At 54.9% G+C, this 20,729-nt stretch overlaps 1 protein-coding gene across 1 annotated transcript in view; it reads left to right on the top strand.

Annotated features, from left to right (window-relative positions):
• Positions 1-20,729, top strand: part of ADD1 (adducin 1) — an 83,508-nt gene that overhangs the window by 59,048 nt on the left and 3,731 nt on the right. Inside the window, 9 exon segments of the mRNA XM_013978492.2 lie at positions 1,788-1,931; positions 2,032-2,130; positions 2,995-3,171; positions 7,812-8,063; positions 10,561-10,662; positions 11,253-11,342; positions 16,586-16,742; positions 20,312-20,383; positions 20,386-20,409. Of these exon segments, the coding sequence (XP_013833946.2) occupies positions 1,788-1,931; positions 2,032-2,130; positions 2,995-3,171; positions 7,812-8,063; positions 10,561-10,662; positions 11,253-11,342; positions 16,586-16,742; positions 20,312-20,383; positions 20,386-20,409 (1,117 nt within the window).

Genomic DNA, 20,729 nt, shown 5'->3' on the forward strand with positions numbered 1-20,729 from the left:
TACGCCACAGCTCACATCAGTGCCAGATACTTAACCCACTGACTGAAGTCAGGGTTTGAACCCACATTCTCATGGATACTAGTTGTGTTTGTTACCACTGAGCCACAACAGGAAATCCCTGTATTTTGTTTTTAAAACTATCAAAATTACTTTGTAAGAAGATACCTTCTTATAGAAAGGCTGAGTACTTTGAAAGGAATTGAATATGGTATTGCTTTGTTTTGTGGTATTACCTTTTTAGATTAGATTTTCTATATGGAATTGTTACACTTACCATATGTATTATTTGAAGATGTGGAGCCGGTTAGTCTAGGTGGAAGACCTTCAAAATTAGCATATTCTATGAGTTTCCCAGTGGCTCAGTGGGTTAAGGATCTGGCATTGTCACTGCTGTGGCTTGGGTTTGATCCCTAGCCTGGGAACTTCTATATGCTGTGGGTATGTCCAAAAAAAAGAAAACAATTCTTAAGTCAGTTTGGGTCACTTAAAGAAATTAAAGGGCTATGTGGACACTTAGATTTTTCACCTAAATAAATATAGAGGGATTATTCACTATAATTATCCTAAACCTTTATAAATTTCCTTTTATCTGATTTTTACCTACAATTAAGAAAAGTACAGAAAAACCTTTCAGCGCTGTAAAAATCTCACTTTGCAGTGTTGTGACTCATTGTGAGGAAGCCATTGTCCCTCCCTGGAGTAGATCCAGGGCTCATCTTATTAAATCTGAGCTCACTTGGTATTTACCATCAGTGCAGGAGAAATCCAGAGAGATGTGGCATTTCTTTTGAAGCCCTCCTTGATAGTAATAGCTTTGATTTTTAAAGTAGATTGGTGATAGGCCCCAGAAGTAAGGTTTATCTTAGCTTCATGGGTTCATTTACCTTTTTTTTTTTCCTGTCTTTTTAGGGACACACACCCACGGCACATGGAGGTTCCCAGGCTAGGGGTCCAATCAGAGCTGTAGCCGCTGGCCCATGCCAGAGCCACAGCAACGCTGGATCTGAATTGCGTCTGTGACCTACCCCACTGCTCACGGCAATGCCGGATCCTTAACCCACTGAATGAGGCCAGGGATCAAACCCACGTCCTCATGGATGCTAGTCGGGTTTGTTAACCACTGAGCCACGACGGGAACTCCTTGTTTTGTTTTTTTTAACTCAGTGAAATTTTATTACATTTAGAGTTGTTCAACAATCATCACAACCCAATTTTATAGCATTTCCATCCCAAACCCCCCAGCCCATCCCCCCACCCCCAACCTATCTCATTTGGAAACCATAAGTTTCTCGAAGTCTGAGTCAGTATTTGTTCTGCAAAGAAGTTCGTTGAGTGCTTTTTTTAGATGCCACTTGTAAGTGAAAGCGTATGAAGTTGGTGTCTCACTGTCTGACTGACTTCACTTAGCATGATAATTTCTACCTCCATCCATGTTGCTGCAAATGCTGTTATTTCTTTCCTTTTAATGGCTGAGTCGTATTCCATTGCGTGTATGTACACAGCTTCTTCATCCAGTCCTCTGTCGATGGACATTGAGGTTGTCTCCATGTCTTGGCTATTGCAAATAGTGCTGCAGTGAGCACTGGAGTACAGGTGTCTTTTTAAGTCATGGTTTTCTCTGGATAGATGCCCAGGAGTGGGACTGCTGGGTCAAGGGTCCATTTACCTTTGTAAGGAACGAAATAAGTATGTCCCCCCTTACGTCTCTGAGGAGAGCGTCTCCTACGTCTCGTCACACCACGCGTGGTTCCTGATTGATCTTCACTCATGGTGTCGCTTTTCCCTAGGTCTCTGCCATGAAATGTGGCCTCTTGCCCATCTCCCCAGAGGCGCTTTCCCTTGGAGAAGTGGCGTATCATGATTATCACGGGATTCTGGTTGATGAGGAAGAAAAAGTTTTAATTCAGAAAAATTTGGGGCCTAAAAGCAAGGTCAGTAGGTATCTCATCTGCTCTTTCAGCGATAGAGGCAGGAAGGACACGAAGCCGTCTTCTTGCCTAGGTCCACAGCGCCTCCTGCTTCCTCCTCCAGGTGCTCATTCTGCGGAACCACGGGCTCGTGTCCGTTGGAGAGAGTGTTGAGGAAGCTTTCTACTACATCCACAACCTTGTGGTCGCCTGCGAGATCCAGGTGGGTGATGGCAGGCCATGTTGTCTGCAGTCTCCTCAGCTGTTTGTGAAGTTCCCGTAGATTCTTTGTCCTTTGGACTTCCCCCAGCACGCTGCAGTTGCAGGCCAGGCATGGAACCCATGCCGTAAGAGTGACCCAAGCCACAGCAGGGACAAGGCCGGATCCTTCACCACAAGGCAGCCAGGGAACCCCTCCCCTGGATTTTTGACACTGTTTTTGCAGACATGAGTCTTTGTGCAATCTCTTTGCTAAAGATGGTTCGTGGATTTGGAAAATGACTGGGCAGAATGCTGTTTCACGGATGAAAGTCGTTAAACGATTATTGGGCTTTTCATTTTTCAAACACGTGTGTCACTGCCATTTTTGGAGCACTGGCTTGTACCAGCGCTGCTCTCAGGTGCTTCGCCTGTGTTACTCCTTTCCGTTTTATTTTAACGCCATGCTCTCCCTTTGAAAAAGCACGTGCAGAGGTGGAGACGTGCCCGCAGTCTCACGGCTGCGGGTGCTCCTCATGCCAGGTCTGCTCAGGCCCAGGTTCACGTGCCCTCACTGCTCCCCCCACGTAGGTCTGGAGGGATGCAGTCGCAGTCTCCTTCATGTGATCTTGAAAGGGGCTTTGTTTCCCCATTCGTCCTCCAAGTATGAGGACTTCCTCTGAGTATACGCGCCCAGTGGTTTTCATGCCACGAAAACCTTCTGAATAACCTCGTGATGCGTCTGGCACCGTTCATCGGCCGTGTTTTAATCTGGGGCTGGCGGCTGGGCGTCCGAAACGTTCATTTCTGTGCCAGTGACCTCTGTAGCCCTCTGACCTGCTTGCTCAGTAGGGAACTCCACCTCCACTGTCTGCTTGTTTTGGAAAAGGTTCGAACTCTGGCCAGTGCAGGAGGGCCGGACAATTTAGTCCTCCTGGATCCTGGGAAGTACAAAGCCAAGTCTCGTCCCCCCACGTCTCCGGCTGGGGAGGGCAGCGGATCACCTCCCGCGTGGCAGATTGGAGAGCAGGAGTTTGAAGCCCTCATGCGGATGCTCGATAATCTGGTAAGAATGTGGCCACCGCTTCATGGTAAAGCTTTCATATTACAGCATGAGTGTTGTTTTCATTTTTTAAATTTTTTCCCCTTTTTACGGCTGCACCCATAGCATGTGGAAATTCCCAGGCCAGGGGTCAAATTGGAGCTACAGCTGCCGGCCTACACCACAGCCATAGCAACACTGGATCCGAGCCGCAGCAGTGACCTATATACCACAGCTCACAGTAACGCCAGATCCTTAACCCAGTGAGTGAGGCCAGGGATCGAACGCGAAACCTCATGGTTCCTAGTTGGATTCGTTTTCCGCTGCGCCATGATGGGAGCTACTTGTTTGTTCCTTTTTTTTTTGGCTGTACATGCAGCATGTGGGAATCCCCAGGCCAGGGATGGAACCTGAATCACAGCAGTGACGATGCTGGGTTCTTAACCCACAGTGCCACAGGGAACTCCGCAGGTACTCTTGTTTGGACTGTGTGGAGACAGGAGCACAGAGAATGGTCCCCTCTGCTGGGTGACTAACACCTCAAGTTGCGCAAGCCCTGTGTCCCGCAAGCATGCCGTGAAGGGGGGCTTCTTAAATCAGTCAGCTGTGGGTTTTCTTTTTTTGTTTAACAGGAAGTTCTAGCTATTTGAGGCATGACTGCTGTGTTCCACAGACTTGGCTGCTGACTTGCTGTGTGGGAGATGCTGTGCGGCTTTCTGCAGCGACCTGAGCCCGTGCGGTGCAGGAGCTGTGATTGTGCATAACGGGAGTGTTACAGCAACACGGGGCAGGAGGTGGTCTGATTGGTGGCTGCAGGGAGGGTTTCATCCTTCTGTGAGGATTGAGAAGGAGGTTTATGTAGAGGGTGGCACTTGGTAGTGACCTTGAAGCACCGATGGAAGCGTGACAGGCTGAGCGGGGGGAGGCCACCTGCAGCAGAGGCGGGCGCCACTGAGACGGCACAGCGGGACCCGCCCGTCAGGCCTCCTGACCTTACCCGCTTCTCTGCGTGCTCACAGCTGGGCTCCTGGGGTAAAAGACAGCTCTGTAACGCTTTAGTCCTCCTGGATCCTGGGAAGTACAAAGCCAAGTCTTTCCTGCTGCAGCGTCGGTCCTCTCCCTGGGGTTCAGGAGAGCCTGTCCTGCTGCCAGGAGATGTGATGTGGTGGAGAAAAAGGCACTGGTCCTGGGCGTATGGGGCAGAGAAGCCTTTGGAAGGGCTGGTGTCCTCTTGAATTGCTCCCGATTATTAGACCAGGTCACAGGTGGCATGGGTGGCTTCAGAAGATCAGCAAGCTTAACTTTCCTAAACATCTTGAAACCAAAAGAATTCATGGGTCTGGAGTTCCTGGCCAGGAAAATGGACCAACAAATCCCAGCGCCTGTGGTCCATGTGCTCACAAGGCATGTTGAAGCTCCAGGCGTGGAGATGGCCATGAGCCAGGATAGGTCAAGGGAAGCAGGGAGAGGAGCAGAGCTCTCTAAGAAGATAGACAAAGGGGGAGAGTGCACATCTCGGGACAATCGCCTGGGGAAGGCTTGAGAGAGGGCAGCTGGGAGCCGAGGCTTCTGCCTCAGGAGTCCGAGACCCTGCGGGGCTGGCAGGGTGGGGCTCGCTGGGTGACCCGGTCTTAGAGCCCAGCCCCCCACCTCTTGGCAAGCACTCTGGCGTTTCACTGCTCTCCTCCCTGGAAGCCAAGCGGGGAACGGGAGGGAGGAATACAAATCAAGAGCATCAGCCCGTGCCATGTCTGGTGCGCTCAGCATGTTCTGGAAGGTGGTGAGAGAGCATTAAAATTAGTGACTCTGATTTGCCGGCGAGGAAGAGAAAGGGTGAAAGATGAATAAGTGGGTGTTCATTACAGCAGGGACCTCTTATTCAGTGCCCTTAGTATGCACACATCCTTTTTATTATTATTTTTGTCTTTTTAGGGCTGTACCTGCAGCATGTGGAGGTTCCCAGGCTAGGGGTCCAGTTGGAGCTGTAGCTGTCTGCCTCCACAACAGCCACAGCAGCGCGGGACCCAAGCCACATCTGCGACCTACACCACAGCTCACGGCAACGCTGGATCCGTAACTCACTGATTGAGGCCAGGGACCGAACCCGCCACCTCATGGTTCCCGGTTGGATTCCTTTCTGCTGCGTGACGACAGAACTCCATGCGCACGTTATTTTTAATGTTAGAGGCCGCGTGGCTTATACGAAATAAACTTGGACAGCAGTCCCTGACCGTGATCCATGTTTTAATTTAGCTTTCTGACCAGCGGTGTGTGTTCCTCATTGAGTAGGTAGCGTTGAAGATTCTCACACCAGAAGAGATGTTTCATGTTAACACAAAGTCAGCAGAAACACTAAATTGTTTCTCTAACAAGATATAATTCCAGCTTTTCACAGGAGGAATAAATCCTTTTTTTCTTCTTTTTGGAGCCGCTCCTGCAGTGTATGGAAGTTCCTGGGCTAGGGGTTGAATTGGAGCTGCAGCTGCCAGCCTGCACCACAGCTACAGCCATAGCATCTGCGACCCACGGCAGAGCTCACAACACCACCGGATCCTTAACGCATTGAGCAAGGCCAGAGGTCGAACCCACATCCTCACATAGACCGTGTCAAGTTCTTAACCTGCTGAGCCACAGTGGGAACTCCCATATTTTTAACTGTAAGCCATATGGTCGGTCTGAGGTCTGAGTGTCACCTCTGATTTTGGTTTGGCATTTAAAGGGGGAGAGTAAGAGAAGCCCTTACCCTCTTAGGATAAAATTTTGTGACGTCCTGGATGGTTTATCTTGAAGTCCTGAAGATTGCTCGAGAGTCCTGGTGAGAGCAAGAATAAACTTGAATTAATAATAAGAACCATATTTTTCTGAAGACAGTCTTTTTATGGATGAGTCGTTATTTCTTTTATTATTCTTCAGAGCATGCTCATAAATGGAAAGGTTGCCAGTGCAGACTCGCACCTGTCTTCTGAAGGTAGTTATGAAACAAAACAAAACAGCAAACAACAATCACCTCCTTTCAGGGACTGTTACCACCGTTTTTGAATTTTTGGTCATGGAGGTGGCCCCCAGCGGGGAGAGAGAATTCCCAAATTGACGGGACCGTTTTTCAACTGCTTCGGCACCTCGGGTGCGTCACTGACTGCTCCTGTGTGACTGGCCCGCAGTCACCCTTCAGAGCTTCATTCTCTTGTCTTCAACGTGAAGGCCCCATCGGTGACCTGGGCCACGTCCGAAACCCGGTCAGGAGTCCAGGCACTGCTGAGCTTGGTCCTTGGCTCAGGGTCTTTCGGGCTGCGGGCAGGGCCCTGGCCTGGGCGGGGCTCTGAGCAGAAGGGTCAGTGGTGGAGGACCCCGTTCCGGACGCCGTCCGCTTGGGGGCAGAGGTCACCTTCTTACAGCTCTAGGAGTCATGGCTGCCTGCTGCTTCAGGGCCAGCACTGGACGGGCAGGCCCTCTTTGGACGACACGCCGCTCATGTAACTCCTCCCATCCCCTTTGCCAAATTCTGCTCGTTTGAAGCAGGTCACTGGTCCTGCTCACACGGTGTGGGGAAGGGCCTCGGGGGGCCGCAACCTCCAGATGCTCAGCTCTGGGGAGGAGGCGGGAGTGCGACAGCATCCTTGGCTCGGAGCTGCTGTCTGGGGCCAACACCGTGGGCCCAGTGCTGCCACCGAGGCCCGAGTCAGTGGGGCCCGCGCTTTAAAGCAGGGTCAGTGGGCACGGGGCAGAGCCGAGGGCCACGGCGGACACCGTCACAGTCAAAGGTAAAGTGGTTTGCCAGGAACCAGCTGTTAAGAGGTGTTCCAGTTTGGTCTTCCCGAAAGATGATCTAGACTTGAAAGGCTTAAAAAAAGTTCTAGGTTGATGAAAATAACTCATACTGTAGCCAGCAACAAGGAAACCCTGGTTGTTTTTTAAATTTTAACTTTTTGTTGCGATGTATCTCAAAGGAGCACGTACCTGTTTAAGCGTTCCGTTTATTAATTTTAAAAAAAGAAACTGGCTGTATACCCAGCGCTGAGATAGAAAACAGGACCAGCGCCCCAGAACGTTCGGTACCCCCTCATCCCGAGCATGACCCCTCTCCCGTCTTCTAACACCAAAGATTGATTTTGCCGCTTTTGCACTTTTTTTTCTTTTTTAATTTTTTGGCTGCACGCACGGCGTATGGAAGTTCCTGGGCCAGGGACTGAACCCGAGCCACGGCAGTGACAGTGATGGATGCTTCACCTGCTGTGCCGCACGGGAGCTCCTCTTTGTACTTGTAAATGGACTCGTGCAGTGTCCTCTTTCCTCTTGGTTTCTTTCCCTCGGTGTCGTGTGTGTGAGGAGTCGTCCGCATGTTGCCCCCAAGGATCGAGTGTTCTCAGGGCGGTGTCGTCCCCTGACCAGGCCGCAGGGCGGCCATTCCGCTGGTGTGGACCTCTTGGGGTTTCCTGGTTTAGGGCTCTGGGAATAGCCGGTGTCTGTTTCAGCACCGGTCTTTTGGCGAACGTGTCTGCGTTTCTCTGGGCACGTCCGGAGGCGTGGAATTGCTGGGTTGTAGGGTGTGCACGGCTTCAGGTTTGTAGATTCTTCCACGCAGTTTTCCAGAGTGAAACTCTGTTTCGAGATCTGGAATGTTGACTGTCTCTCTCCCTCTCTCTCTCTCTCTCTCTGGACCCTAGGGCTACAGAACTGGCTACCCTTATCGATACCCTGCTCTGAGAGAGAAATCTAAAAAGTACAGCGATGTGGAGGTTCCTGCCAGTGTCACGGGTTACTCCGTTGCTAGTGACGGTGATTCGGGCACTGGCTCCCCTCTCAGACACAGTTTTCAGAAGCAGCAACGAGAGAAGACAAGATGGCTGAACTCTGGCCGGGGTGACGACGCTTCTGAGGAAGGGCAGGCGGGAAGCAGCCCCAAGTCGAAGACTAAGGTGTGGACGAACATTACACACGATCACGTGAAACCCTTGCTGCAGTCTCTCTCGTCCGGTGTCTGCGTGCCAAGCTGTATTACCAACTGCTTGGTCTGTGCCTACTTACTGTTCATAGTTAGATGATTAGAGCAAGTTGGGTAGCTGGGGCCTCGGAGGCTTTGGGAACCCCGCCCTTCTGACCCACGTTCAAAGCCGGCCTTCCTTGTTCACCTCTAGCCCGAACCCACATCCACTTTCTTATCAGCTGTAATTCACGTAATTCTGTCTGCTTGAAACTGCTTAAGATATATTGCACCTGTTCAGTAATTCCCGCGTTACCTACACTACAAAGATACTAAATAACTTACAGGGATTAACCTAAACGTAGGAGCTGTCGTCCAATTCAAATTGTATCTGAAGAATCTTAAACTCAGTTGTCGCTTTAGGTCATGAACTCAGGTCTGTTCTTTAATCTTCCGTGTTCTTAAGCAGTTTCCCCCTGTGGCATCTTCTCAGCTGACTGTCCTTTCCCGTTACTGCCCCCCCGACCCCTGCTTGCTGTCCCAAAGCCTCCGAACGCTCTCAGCCAGCTACCTTCTGCATGGACTGTTGCATGTGAGCAGACGGCCCCAGTGGCGAGTCCCCTGACCCCTGCTGGGTGCGGCATGACCCAGGTGTGGCACAGGCCATCTGCAGGCACAGCGACAGACCGCGGCCAGCTTCCTTTCTGGAGTCACGCCGCCCCGAAAGATACCCCGCTGTCCTGGTGCTCACACGCCCCTGGGCAGCCCCGGTCGGTCCCCTGGCCCCTGCGTCAGAGTAGTGGAGGCCCCAGGGCCATCTCGTGGGGAGGCCGAGGCCGGGCCGGACGCGTCTCTGCATGACTAATTCTGTAGGAGCCGAGCTGTCGTAAAACAGGGTACCACATAAGCAACGTGGGGCCTTCCTGCTTCCCTTGTAACAGTGCTTTTACTTTATAGATTGACTTAAAAGAAAGAAGTGCTGTCTTCCCCGGGTGGTTCTGGTGTTTTCCTGGCGCACAGTTGGTGAGAGAGCCTCTGTGCTCCGGAGGAAACGCGTCCTGTGGCCGAGACGGCGTGAACGAGGCCGGGCCGGTGTTTGAGCCCGTCTCTCCTCTTTCCTGCTCCCCTCCGCCCCCCGAACCTTGTTTTCTTTTTTCATTTTCACTTGTTTAGGTTTTCCTTTCCTTTCCTTGTTAAGGGGAGTGGGTCTAAAACCACCTTCTGCTGACCTGCACCCACGTAGCGCTCCGTTGCCGTGGTGACATTTCCCAGCGCGTGTGCAGCGGCAGCTTGAGCCTTATCCACCCTCAGCTTGAAAAAATGTTAAATCGCTTTAGGTATTTCAGTCACCATGTACGTGGGGAGACTTTGTTCAGCTTTCAAATTGTTTTTTGCTATTCTGGAGTAATACAAATTGCGTGCAGTGTTCCCAGGTTGGTATGTTAATTTATAATAATTGTTCTTAAGTTGCTGAACATGCTCAAGCTTCTGAGGTGGTTGTTTTAATGGTTCGACAAACATTATTTTTAATAAAAAGCTGGCGTTACTAGTATCTGAGAAGCTATGTGCCAGCGGGTATCTCGCAGCTCATGCCCATTCCACGCTGCCTGCACAGCGGCCCGACACGTGCCAGTTTTGCTGCTTTCTTAAGTCTCTGTTTATGGCTCTTTTATTGCCTCTTGAAAACATGCCGAAAGGCATAGCGTTTGCTCTCTAAGATGGGCTTGTTTTAGCGTTCAGTGCCGACTCACGCCTGAGAATTCGAATCTGATTGAAAATCTCACATTCGGCTGGAGATGCAAAACCCAGCACGGCGAGAGGTGCTGAGGGCCGATTACCCGCGCTGATACCTAAAACAGCCTCCAGGGAGGGCTCACGAGCACTTCCAATCGTTTGGGACACTTTTGTAATGCTCGGTAATATTAAGTCATATAAAATCTTTGGCATCACCACACTCTTCCACCAGGCAGGGGCTCCATAAGTCTTTGTACAGTCACTTTCTTGGGTTGAAATAGCTTCACAGACGGCCCATCTGGATGCTACAGTTGACTTTAACGTGAAGCTTTGGTGATGCCCACTCTTGCCTCCCTGGGCAGCAGCGTCTCACCGCTTCTCATGATCCGGTCATCTCATGCTTCAGCTGGCTTTGGTGTTGATGACTCCGGGAGCAGTGAACCAATGTGCTCTGAGGGGTTCCCCCCGCCCCCGCGCCCCCGCCATCCAGAGAATCCCGGGGTGTGGCTCTGTGGTCAGCCCGTGTCGGGCCCCAGATTTCAGCTGGGCTTCCCAACTGGCACCTGCCGGTCAGTCACGACTCTGGCCTACACCATTGCTGGTTTTCCACCACTGCACTGATGCAGACGCTGTGGTCATTGGTTCATTCTCTGTGGTGGTCCGTGCATGACCAGATGTGAGATACGCTGGACAGATTGGACGCTGCGATGTCGCTTCCTGTCACAATTCTGACTTTTCACCTGTTCTTCACTTTGCAGTGGACTAAAGAGGATGGGCATAGAGCTTCCGCCTCTGCCGTCCCCAACCTGTTTGTCCCGTTGAACACGAACCCAAAAGAGGTGCAGGAGATGCGGAACAAGGTCTGTACCGGCTCCACCAGCCGGCGGGGGGAGCGGCGTGCGGTTGGCTGGGCGCCTGCCCCGGAGGCCCTGTGCTTGCTGCTGGGCCAGCAGTGTGGTGTGTGAGCCGCAGGCAGGGTCCGTGCAGCAGGCAGAGCTGGAAGGAAGGTGCAGAGCCTGTTCCTGGCAAGAACAGCCTTTGCCCCAGCCTCGCAGGTTTCTTTGAAGAGTTATGAGTGTTTGGTGTGTTGGAACGTGAGCTCCACCAGCGCTCACAATGGCACCAAAAGCTGGGCACGTGAGGAGTGTTTCCCCTCAAGTCAGCGAGTTTGGCCAGAGATCTGCGCCGGCCAGAGTCATCTGGAAGGTGCAGAAAGTCAGGAATGCCTCCCCCGCCCCGACCCCCGCACCCCTGAGACGCATGAAGTACTCAGTGGGCTGCACCAGCACCGCCAAGCAGGGATGGTATCACCCGGGACCCAGTGGGTACAGGGCAGAACGGAAGAGCAGCGCGTGCATGGCTGTGGCGCCCAAGCACACCGGCTGTGGCCTGCAGGCCCAACGAGGTTTCTCTGTACCGCTGATGTGTGTTCCCTCCTTGCCGTCCGCAGATTCGAGAGCAGAACCTACAGGACATTAAGACGGCGGGCCCCCAGTCCCAGGTTTTGTGTGGTGTGGTGATGGACAGGAGCCTGGTTCAGGTGAGAGCTCAGAATGTCTCTGCCCTTACTGGGTGGCGGCTGCAGTGGTGGTCTGTCTGCTCCCAGACGGGTCTTCAGGTGGGGAGAATGACGGTGAGGTAAGTGCTCTAGGCAGCCAGTTATCCCTGCCAAGTCCTCATGATAAGAGAGAACCGGGCCCCTTTTCCATGCCCGAGGCCCCGCCCCGCGAGTGCATGCCTGCGGGAGGCAGCGCACCTGCCTGCTTGGGGCTTGGGGCCCGGGGCGCCTTTGTTCGCGGGGCGCTGTGTACAGTGCTGGCAGCGGGTGGGTTTAATGGACCTGGGTTCCTGTACCCATTGCCGTCGGGAACCGAGTGCTGCTTGGGGAAGCGTGGTTGCAGGGCGTTCCTGTGAGTGCCCACATTCACACACCTTCCTGCACGAGGACTGTGCCTCGTGGCATGTCGACGATAACCGCGTAAGTAGTTGTCTCTGAAAACCAGGGCGCCGCCTGATGCTCTCCACACGACTTGCACAGTAGGTGGCTATTGCCTGCTCCGGGCCTGGCCAGCCGTGGCCCTCGTCCTGTGGTCCCTGTCTGCACGTGGCACTGCCATCACCGCTGCATCCGCTGTGGACGGCTGTCTCTGCTGCATGCTCTCAGCTGGCTCCATCCTGTGCTCTGTGGGTGTCTCACAGCCGGGCCTGGTGGGCTCTGACCACTCAGTTTACTGTTGCAGGACGTGCCCCTCTCTGACTGTACGGAAACAATCGAAGGGCTCGAGCGTACAGAGCAGACCTTTAGTCCCGCTAAGTCTCTCTCTTTTAGAAAGGTACTCGCCGCCCCTCCGGCACACCCTGCTCTTGCACCTGCCCCGCCCTCCCTGTCTGCTCTGCTGGGTGTGGTCTCAGGGCCTGAGGGAGCTGGAAGGGGCTCTCTGCAGTATTTGTGAGGTCGTACAGAAGGTTCTGTTCTGCCTGCTCTAGTCTCCAGTTAACGCATTTTGTAAGAGGTTATTATTTTGTTTTAATTTAAGGCATTTCTGTATTGTGCTGGGAAATGGCTGATCTTAGTGCTGTTTCTGCAGTTCTGCATGTGACTGTGGTTAGTGCATGTTCTGGGGTTTCTAGGGTGCCAGTTGCGAAAGGCTCAGGGGTGTAGACTGCGAGCAGCGTGGCAGCTGTCCCGTGAGGCCACCTACCTTCCCTTGCCCAGCTGTGACAGGAGATGTGATGAGTGTGGCAGTGGGAGGTGGCATGATTGAAAGACGTCATTGCAGGGGTCTGGGAAATACAATGAGACAGTCTTTGCCAGCCCTTAGCGTGACATGTTTTTGCCTTAAAAAAAAAAGAAAAAAGATGACATGAAGATTTGAAACTCCAAATTGTCATTTCTCTGTGTCCACGCATACCTCATATGTACCCGAGGTGGAAATGGATCTGGTGTAGCTCGCCCCGGGTAGGAGGAGGCTGCCTCTAAGCTCAGGCTGCTAGTGTGCTGAGCTTGGCACCGGGGGCAGGAAGGGGTGGCCACACCCTGGGGAGTCTTAGTTATGTGAACCCCGTGTTCAAGGGAAATTTTCAGGGTCTGTCTCTTTCATTTAATACACCTCCAGTGAGATGCATGTATCATTTTATCAATATTCCAGTTGCCAGAGAAGAGATTTTTACCAGTGATTTATATACTTCTCTGGAATCCCCAATGATGAAGTTATTTTGTGTATTTATCGGTCAATTCCGTGGGCCCCATTTTCTCCTTGTCCTTAGAATGTACTTCCAGCGACTGTTGTTGGCGGGAGGAACCTCTCAGAGATGGGAGACAGGTGGGTCCTTACTGTGGCAGCGTGCTCTTCCTGTTAGGGAACCTGGGCCAGCTCTGCTGATGTGCTAGTTCTGTATCTCCATGCGTCCAAGTGTGTGGAGTCCATGGGCCCGGGGGGCTTGCCGTGAAAGCCCCAAACCACCTCTGGCTTGGTGCGCTCAAGCCCACTCGTAGTCCTTGAGGGGCCTGTCCGGCAGCTGGCGGGCTCTGGTGTGCCGGGAGCGGTAGTAAGGATGCTCTCGTGGCCAGCTCCCCATCCGGTGCCGGCTGGGCCCTTGCTCTGTGGGGCGGTGCTCAGACTGGGGAGTGGGTGTGTCGTGAAATGAACCTGTCACCCCCCCGCCCATGCTTAGAGTCTGCAGGAGGGGATTGCTGCCCATTCCAGCATCCTCCCCCCGGCTGAGCTTCGTGCTTGCCTCGAGTGCTCTGTCTAGGTGGGCTTAGCCCAGGACACGCCTCTTGGTTGGGATCTTGACACCCCTGAACACAGATTTTTGTTCCAGCTTTCCCCCCGCTATTCTCTTTCTGGGGCTCACACTTGCACCCTTGGTCATTTTCCTACTGGCTCGGCTTGTTTACTTATTTATTTAGTCTTTTTAGGGCTGCACCTGCAGCATATGGAGGGTTCCAGGCGAGGGCCTGAATCAGAGCTGTAGCCACCCACCTACACCCCAGCCATAGCAACGCCAGATCCGAGCCATGTCTGACCTACACCACAGCTCACAGCAACACCGGATCCTTAACCCACTGAGCGAGGCCAGGGATCGAGCCTGCGTCCTCGTTTCCTAGTCGGGTTTATTTCTGCTGCGCCACGGCGGGAACTCCGCTTATTTGATTTGAATGGCACCGATGTGCTTTGACTCCACCAGTGTCCTTGTCTGGGGCTGTCCCCACATCCTTTAGTGTGGACCCCAAGAGGAGGGCGGCCTTCCTGCTGGGAGATGGCACTGCTTGCTGGCAAGTGGAGTTTCTCTGTGCTCGTGTGAAGAGGACCGAGGTGGTCAAATGCTCTAAACGTCCTCTTCCCTGTAAGGCCGGTGTGCGGCCCCTTGCTTCCTGTGGGAGCAGGTGTTTGGGACATAGGAGTTGGGGCTCTTTGGAAGGATTCTGCTCTGCTTCCGTCGTTCCCTCTCTGGCGTTGGCTGTTCACACAGGGCGGGGTTGTCTTCTAACGAGAAGGGCCGGTGAGTCACCAGCCGCACCCTGACGCCCCAGTTCTGAAAGCCAAAGGCGCTTTCCATGCGAGCACGCTGCCTTGTGGATTTTATTACAAGGGAATCGAGTTGTTAGAGGCTAGGGTGCAAAGGTCTACGCTGACAGCTGTCGAGTGCGCAGAAGAGCTATTGTGCCATTTGTGTGGCCCGAGCTTCCCTGTGCGTGTGCACCGAGTGCACCGGGGCCGCAACCCCTCGCCTTCCTGCGGCACAGCGGACACTCCGGGGGGCCTGGCACCCACCTGCGGACTCAGCCGGTGCACTTGGCCTTGAGCACCCAGAGTGTGTGTGGCCCAGCACCTAGCGTGTTATTTCAACTCTGAGGAGCGTTTCCGGATGGAAACCTGATGCTCAGAGAGGTCAGGCCACTGGACCAGGTTCGCACAGCTTCAGGGTTGGCGCTCTCGTCCCACTCAAGCCGCGTCTATCAGGTGCAGAGGTCGCCGCTGGGTGTCTGTTTTGCCGAGAGCTGTGGCGGTGGCTCTAAGGGCCAGAAGTGGCCCGCACCTCCGCGGGGCCAGCCAGAGGCCAGCCCTTCCTCCCCAGTTCTCAGCTGGGTTGCTGGGCCGCACGCCCGTTTCCCTCTGCACCCCAAGCGGCTCCTCGGTCCCCGGTCTGTTCAGAGCTGGTCTTGAGGAGGCCGGGAGCAGTGGCGCTGCACCTCGGCGGCCAGGCGTGCGGCTCCGGAGGCCCCGCTTGAGCGCAGGCCATCTCTCTGGCAGCCCACTCTTGATGCTTTACTCCTTACCCATTTTGAACGTTGGATTTAAACGGATGTAAGCACTTCTCAGACCTCACATCACCGTGTCCTTTATTGGCGGTGACACCAGGATGCAGATGCAGCGCCGTAGTGGTCAGAGAGCCTAGAATGTCAGGGTCCGTCAGCCCAGCAACCCGAGGACCGTGAAACCGAGAGGCCGTGGCCAGGAGGGGGCTTGTCCAGGGCCTCCCAGCCAAGGAGGCCGAGGATTTGGGGGCAGGACTTCAGAGTGAAAAGCCATTAGACCTGAGGTCAGGCCTGCTCCCCGCCAGCTTCTCTGGACTCTTGGGGCCCCTGAGCACAGGCTGCCCATGCCAGCCTTTTCCTTCCCTCACCTGGTGTCCATTTCACTAGCTAGTGACTGCCCAGCTTTGTGGAGTGGGTGGCCCATGAGCCCATGAGCCGCGTTTCCCGGGGCGGGTCTGGCTCTGTCCTCGTGCATGGTGGTCGCTCGCCCTCTGCCCCGGCGCCCGCAGACCCACCGCTCTCACTTGCTTTGGGCACTTCTCGCTGCGTAATGGGCATATGCTTGGGGGCTGGTTAACCCTCTCATCCAGGAGCCTCAGAGCACTTGAGGCCACCCAGGCGAGCTGTGCTGGGCCTGGCGAGAGAGGGGTGGGGACAGCCCCTGAGGCCTGTCCGCCTGGCTCCCTCCTGCTCGAAGGCGGCCACTTGCATGCTCTGCTAGCTTGCTTTTTTTTTTTTTTTTTTTTTTTTGTCTTTTTGCTATTTCTTGGGCCGCTCCCGCGGCATATGGAGGTTCCCAGGCTAGGGGTTGAATCGGAGCTGTAGCCACCGGCCTACGCCAGAGCCACAGCAACGCGGGATCCGAGCTGCGTCTGCAACCTACACCACAGCTCACGGCAACGCCGGATCGTTAACCCACTGAGCAAGGGCAGGGACCGAACCCGCAACCTCATGGTTCCTAGTCGGATTCGTTAACCACTGCGCCACGACGGGAACTCCTCCGCTAGCTTTCTTTTTGCTTCTTTATAAATTCTCATTGTTTTCCAAATTCCTCAGACAAGTGCTGATGTTTTGGGGACAGTTCGTTATCTCTCAGTGTTTTAGGAGACTTTCCAAAGGCTGGTTACAAACCAAACGCAAAGTCAAAAGAACAGAACTTTTCTGTGCTCTTTAGAACGTAGGCCAGTCTCTGAGCAGCCTCACCCGAGTGCCGTGGTGCGAGAGGCGGGTACGGACTTGAAAGCCCCTCTTCCGTCCGTCCGCGGGCTTTTCTCTCCTGGCGCCTTTGTTTTGTAGCATCAAGGCCAAGGTTTTCCGTCTTTCCTGCAGGCTGCAGGCTGCCGCTCGGCCTAAGCCTCAGGCCTCGGGGGATGCCCAGGCTGCCTCTCAGGGATGTGTGTGCTTCCAGAAAGCCGCCCGCCCCGCCCCGCCCCGCCCCGCCCCGCCCGCAGCCCTGCCTGGGAGGAGGGAGAGGCCTCCGGCAGGGCTCTTGCAGACGGACCGTCCCTTTCTCTCCACAGGGGGAGCTGGTGACGGCCTCCAAGGCCATCATTGAGAAGGAGTACCAGCCCCACGTCGTCGTGAGCACCACGGGCCCCAACCCCTTCAACACGCTCACCGACCGCGAGCTGGAGGAGTACCGCAGGGAGGTGGAGCGGAAGCAGAAGGGCCCTGAAGGTGAGCACGCGGGCTCTGGGGCACCAGGGCCCAGACACGTCCCCGAGGCGGAGAGAAGCTCTGCTGGCTCCTCTGTCCTGGGTTGACCGTGGTTGGCGATGAGCAGAGGGTGACCGTGGTTGGCCATGGAGCGGTCAAGGCCAGGATGCTTTCGCCGCACCTTTTGCTCTGCTCCCTCAGGCTGGCTCCCCAGGAACTAGAGGGTTCAGCCCCCCGGCAAGCGGTCCACTTAGGAGCAACCCAGAGTCCTTGTGTGAGACATCCCATGCCGTCAGATGCAGGGGGTGGCACCCGGCTGTCCTCCGTGCCCCCACCTGCACAAAGCTGGGCCTGTGAAGCCGCAAGCAAAAGGCAGGAAGGGCAGGCGTGCGTGGGCCTCTGGTGGCCTTGGCAGCACTCACGGGCGCTCTGCCCTCCTGAGAGTCCTGGGGGTGCCAGGCAGTGCTCTTCTAGCTGGATTGCTGAGGGCTCTGTGCTGAGGGTCAGGCCGACACCCAGGAACTCAGTAGCCTGGAGTAGTTAGTGGGGAAGCCCGTGTGAATGTCCTTTTTAAGATACACGTAGCCTCTGACGTGAGTGGTACTTCCTCTGTTCAGTTCACTGAGGAGATGCCTCCTCTGAGCGTCTGTTCTCGTCGATGCTCTAGTCCCACCGGAGCCGAGCGCCGTGCGCACACCTTTCCTCCAGTTGTCAGACGAGCCCTGAGAGCCGGGCTTGCCCTCACTGCTCGGAGCAGAGACCTGTCCCCAGAACAAGGCTGCGTGTGGCAGAGGCCGGCTGCCCGGGTCTGTGAGCCACGCCCTGCGCTCTGTCCCCTCCTGCCGTCCTCTCAGCTGCCGTCGGCCTGTAGTTTCCTGACTTCCTCCCGGCCGGGCCTGGTCACGGCCAAGGGCTGGCGTGTCGGGCGCTCGGCTCGTCCCCAGACCCCATGAAGAGGGCGGCCAGGCTGGGGCAGTCTTTGTGCCTCCTGGTCGCTCAGCCACACGGGAGGTCGTGTGTTTGTAAGACATGCGGAGACCGTTTGACAGCGAAGGAAGATAAATGGCTCTGAGAGCCAGAACCCTTGGAACATTGATTTCAAACTTCAGGTTTTAGAAGTAGATCCAGACATTTTTAGATCTATGGAGAGAAGTCTGCCTCCCGCTGCCTCTGACATGAAGGCTCAATGGGGCTGCATCACTGTCCTTGAGTGCCCTTTGGCTGGCCACCATGTGGACCCCGGGGCAGCACGTGCCCCCCAGGAGGTTTGTGCGGCTGTCCCAGGGCCGTAGGGCCACACGTCTTCCTCCTGGCAGCCACCCCTCCCGGCACGGGGTCCTACAGGGCCGATGGGGGACTGTGCTGGGAAGCGCGTCCTGCCTCAGAGACAGCCTCTGGTTGGCTCTGTGTTAACTTTTTTTTTAGTTTTGTTTTAGGCCAATTACACAATGCATCATCTAGTTACTGTTGACATTTGAGTTGTGAAAAAGAACCACTGCTGAATTGTTCTCCGGTGTGTTAGACCGTCACTGCCTGCCGCTTTCTGTCAGGTGTGCATCAGAACTAAGCCTCATCGTGCATAGATTCAGAGGGAGCCTGACCTTCCCGTCAGTCACTGACAGTCCTGATGCCGATCGGCTCCTGCGTGGCGCACACCGCCCTGCAGGGAGCTCTGTTTTGGCCGTGGCGGGGACTCCTTGCCTTGGAGGAAGAGCGGGGGTGCTGAGTTATTGGTCCTGGGGCCCGGTCCCAGTTCCTTGCACACATCTGTGTGACTGCCCTCTGGGCTCTTCCAGGGTCTGAGAAGCTGGGATTTTGTGTTTGAGGGGCGGGGTTTGAGTTAAACCACAAGACTCAAGTGTTTGCTCTGCACACAAGGCTCTGTCAGGAGGGATGTCACAGCAGGTGAGGGACGTGGGCAGGACCATGTGTGATCGCAGAGCTGTCAGCAGTGGGCGTGGCGGCGGGGCGCTGCTGGAAGGGACCCCCGCCCAGAACTGGCCCTGCCTGTGACAGCTAATAACCTCGAGCTGTCAGAGGTCAACAGGTGCCAGGAGGAAAGCCTCTCTCTGGGCTCTGGCTTCTCTTCCTGTCAAGGGATTCGTTCACTCAGGCAGGAGATGGGAGGCCTTGGTTTGGAAACACCTGTCTTCAGAATGGGAGTTCAGGCTTGGGGCGGGGGTGAGGGTGGGGGGGGGGCGGTGGTTGTTCAAAAATGTGGGACCTACTAGTCCTAAGCTAGTAACATAAAAAGTTTAAACAAGAGGAGGAGATTTGAAGAATTCAGATAATACTGGTGTGTGTCTTACCCTAAATGAGATGCAGACTTGGAATTTTCTCTTTTTTCTTTCCTTTTTTTGAATGTCTTTTTATGGCCACACCCGTGGCATATAGAGGTTCCCAGGCTAGGGGTCCAGTCGGAGCTCTAGCCGCTGGCCTACGCCACAGCCACAGCAACGCCAGATCCAAGCCATGTCTGCGACCTACATTGCAGCTCACAGTAATGCCGGATCCTTAACCCACTGAGTGAGGCCAGGGATCGAACCCGCAACCTCACGGTTCCTAGTCGGATTTGTTTCTTCCACTGCGCCGTGACGGGAACTCCTAGACTTGAAATTTTCTGAATCCTGGGTCCTGGTTCATGCAGTTTTTCCTCTGATGTTCATCAGTATATTTCACTTTAGAAGATAAAAATATACCTTACAACTTGCGAAGTTTATTTATTTTTTTGCTTTTTCGGGCTGCACCTGCAGCTTATGAAAGTTCCCAGGCTATGGGTTGAATCAGAGCTGCCGGCCTACACCACAGCCACAGCCACGCCAGATCTGAGCCGCATCTGTGATCTGCACCGCAGCTCATGGCAACACCGGATCCTTAACCCACTGAGCGAGGCCAGGGATTGAACACGTGTCTTCATGGATACTAGTCAGGTTTGTTACTGCTGAGCCATGACAGGAACTCCAGCAGCTGCCCAGTTGAAGTTATTTGGGGAGGAGTTCCTATCGTGGTGCATCAGAAATGAACCCGACTAGTGTCATGAGGGCAGGCTCAACCCCTGGTTCCCTGGATCCTCAGATTGGACCCCTGGCCTTGCTCCGATTCGACCCCTAGCCTGGGGATCTCCATATGCCGCAGGTGTGGCCCTAAAGAGACAAAAAAATAAATAAATAAAATAATAATAATTATTATTATTGGCAGAAAATGCTCTAAATAAAAAATTAAACCAGGATCATGCTCACATGCTGTCCCTTGAGGCAGCTGGGCAGGGTGAGGGTGGGTGGGTCTTGGGTGCTTGCCCCACCTGGGAGGACAGGAGGGGACAGGCTGCGGTCAGCAGTCACAGCCTGTCGCAGAGGCAGCTCTGGCAGGTTGGGCCCACGCCCCAGTCCTAACCGGCTTCCTTGGCCTGCTGCCGGGTGGGGACGAGGAAGAGGCGGCAAGCCCTTCCCTTCCGGGCTCTTGCAGGCGCCCCGAGAGGCCCCAGCTGCCCTCCCCGCCCCCGAAGGGCAGCGTTGGGCAGACCCCTCTCCCTTGGAGGAGGGCCGAGGTCTAAAGCCCTTGGCCGTGTTCTCTCTCTCCGTCCTCCGCAGAGACCCTGGACGAGAGGAGCGACCAGAAAGAAGACAGTCCTCCCGAGCCCCCTGCCGCCCCCCACACTCCCCCAGCACCCCCGTCAAGCTGGAGGAAGGTGAGCTCTGGGTGCGGGCTGGTGCGGAGCTGCCTGGGTGCTGGGGTGTGCGGCCTCCTGCGGGCCCCCCTCGCCGCGAGGGGCCCCGCGTGGTTCTGTCCGGAGAGGAAGAGCCGCGGCGCAGTTGCGCCGACGCTGATGCAGAGCCTGGAGACCAGCACGGGCCCTCTGCTGAGCTCGCCTGGCCGCCTCCGCTCCCGTGTGGGTTCTCTCCTGGGTCCAGTGAGGCCACACCGCTGCCTTAGGGACGTGTCACGACCCGGAGGGAGGACAGACCTGGGGGCTGGAACCCGCGTTTGTCGATGGTGTCGGTCTCGCCC

Source organism: Sus scrofa, chromosome 8, assembly GCF_000003025.6.
Source record: "Sus scrofa isolate TJ Tabasco breed Duroc chromosome 8, Sscrofa11.1, whole genome shotgun sequence".
In the NCBI taxonomy this organism is placed as follows: Eukaryota; Metazoa; Chordata; class Mammalia; order Artiodactyla; family Suidae; genus Sus; species Sus scrofa.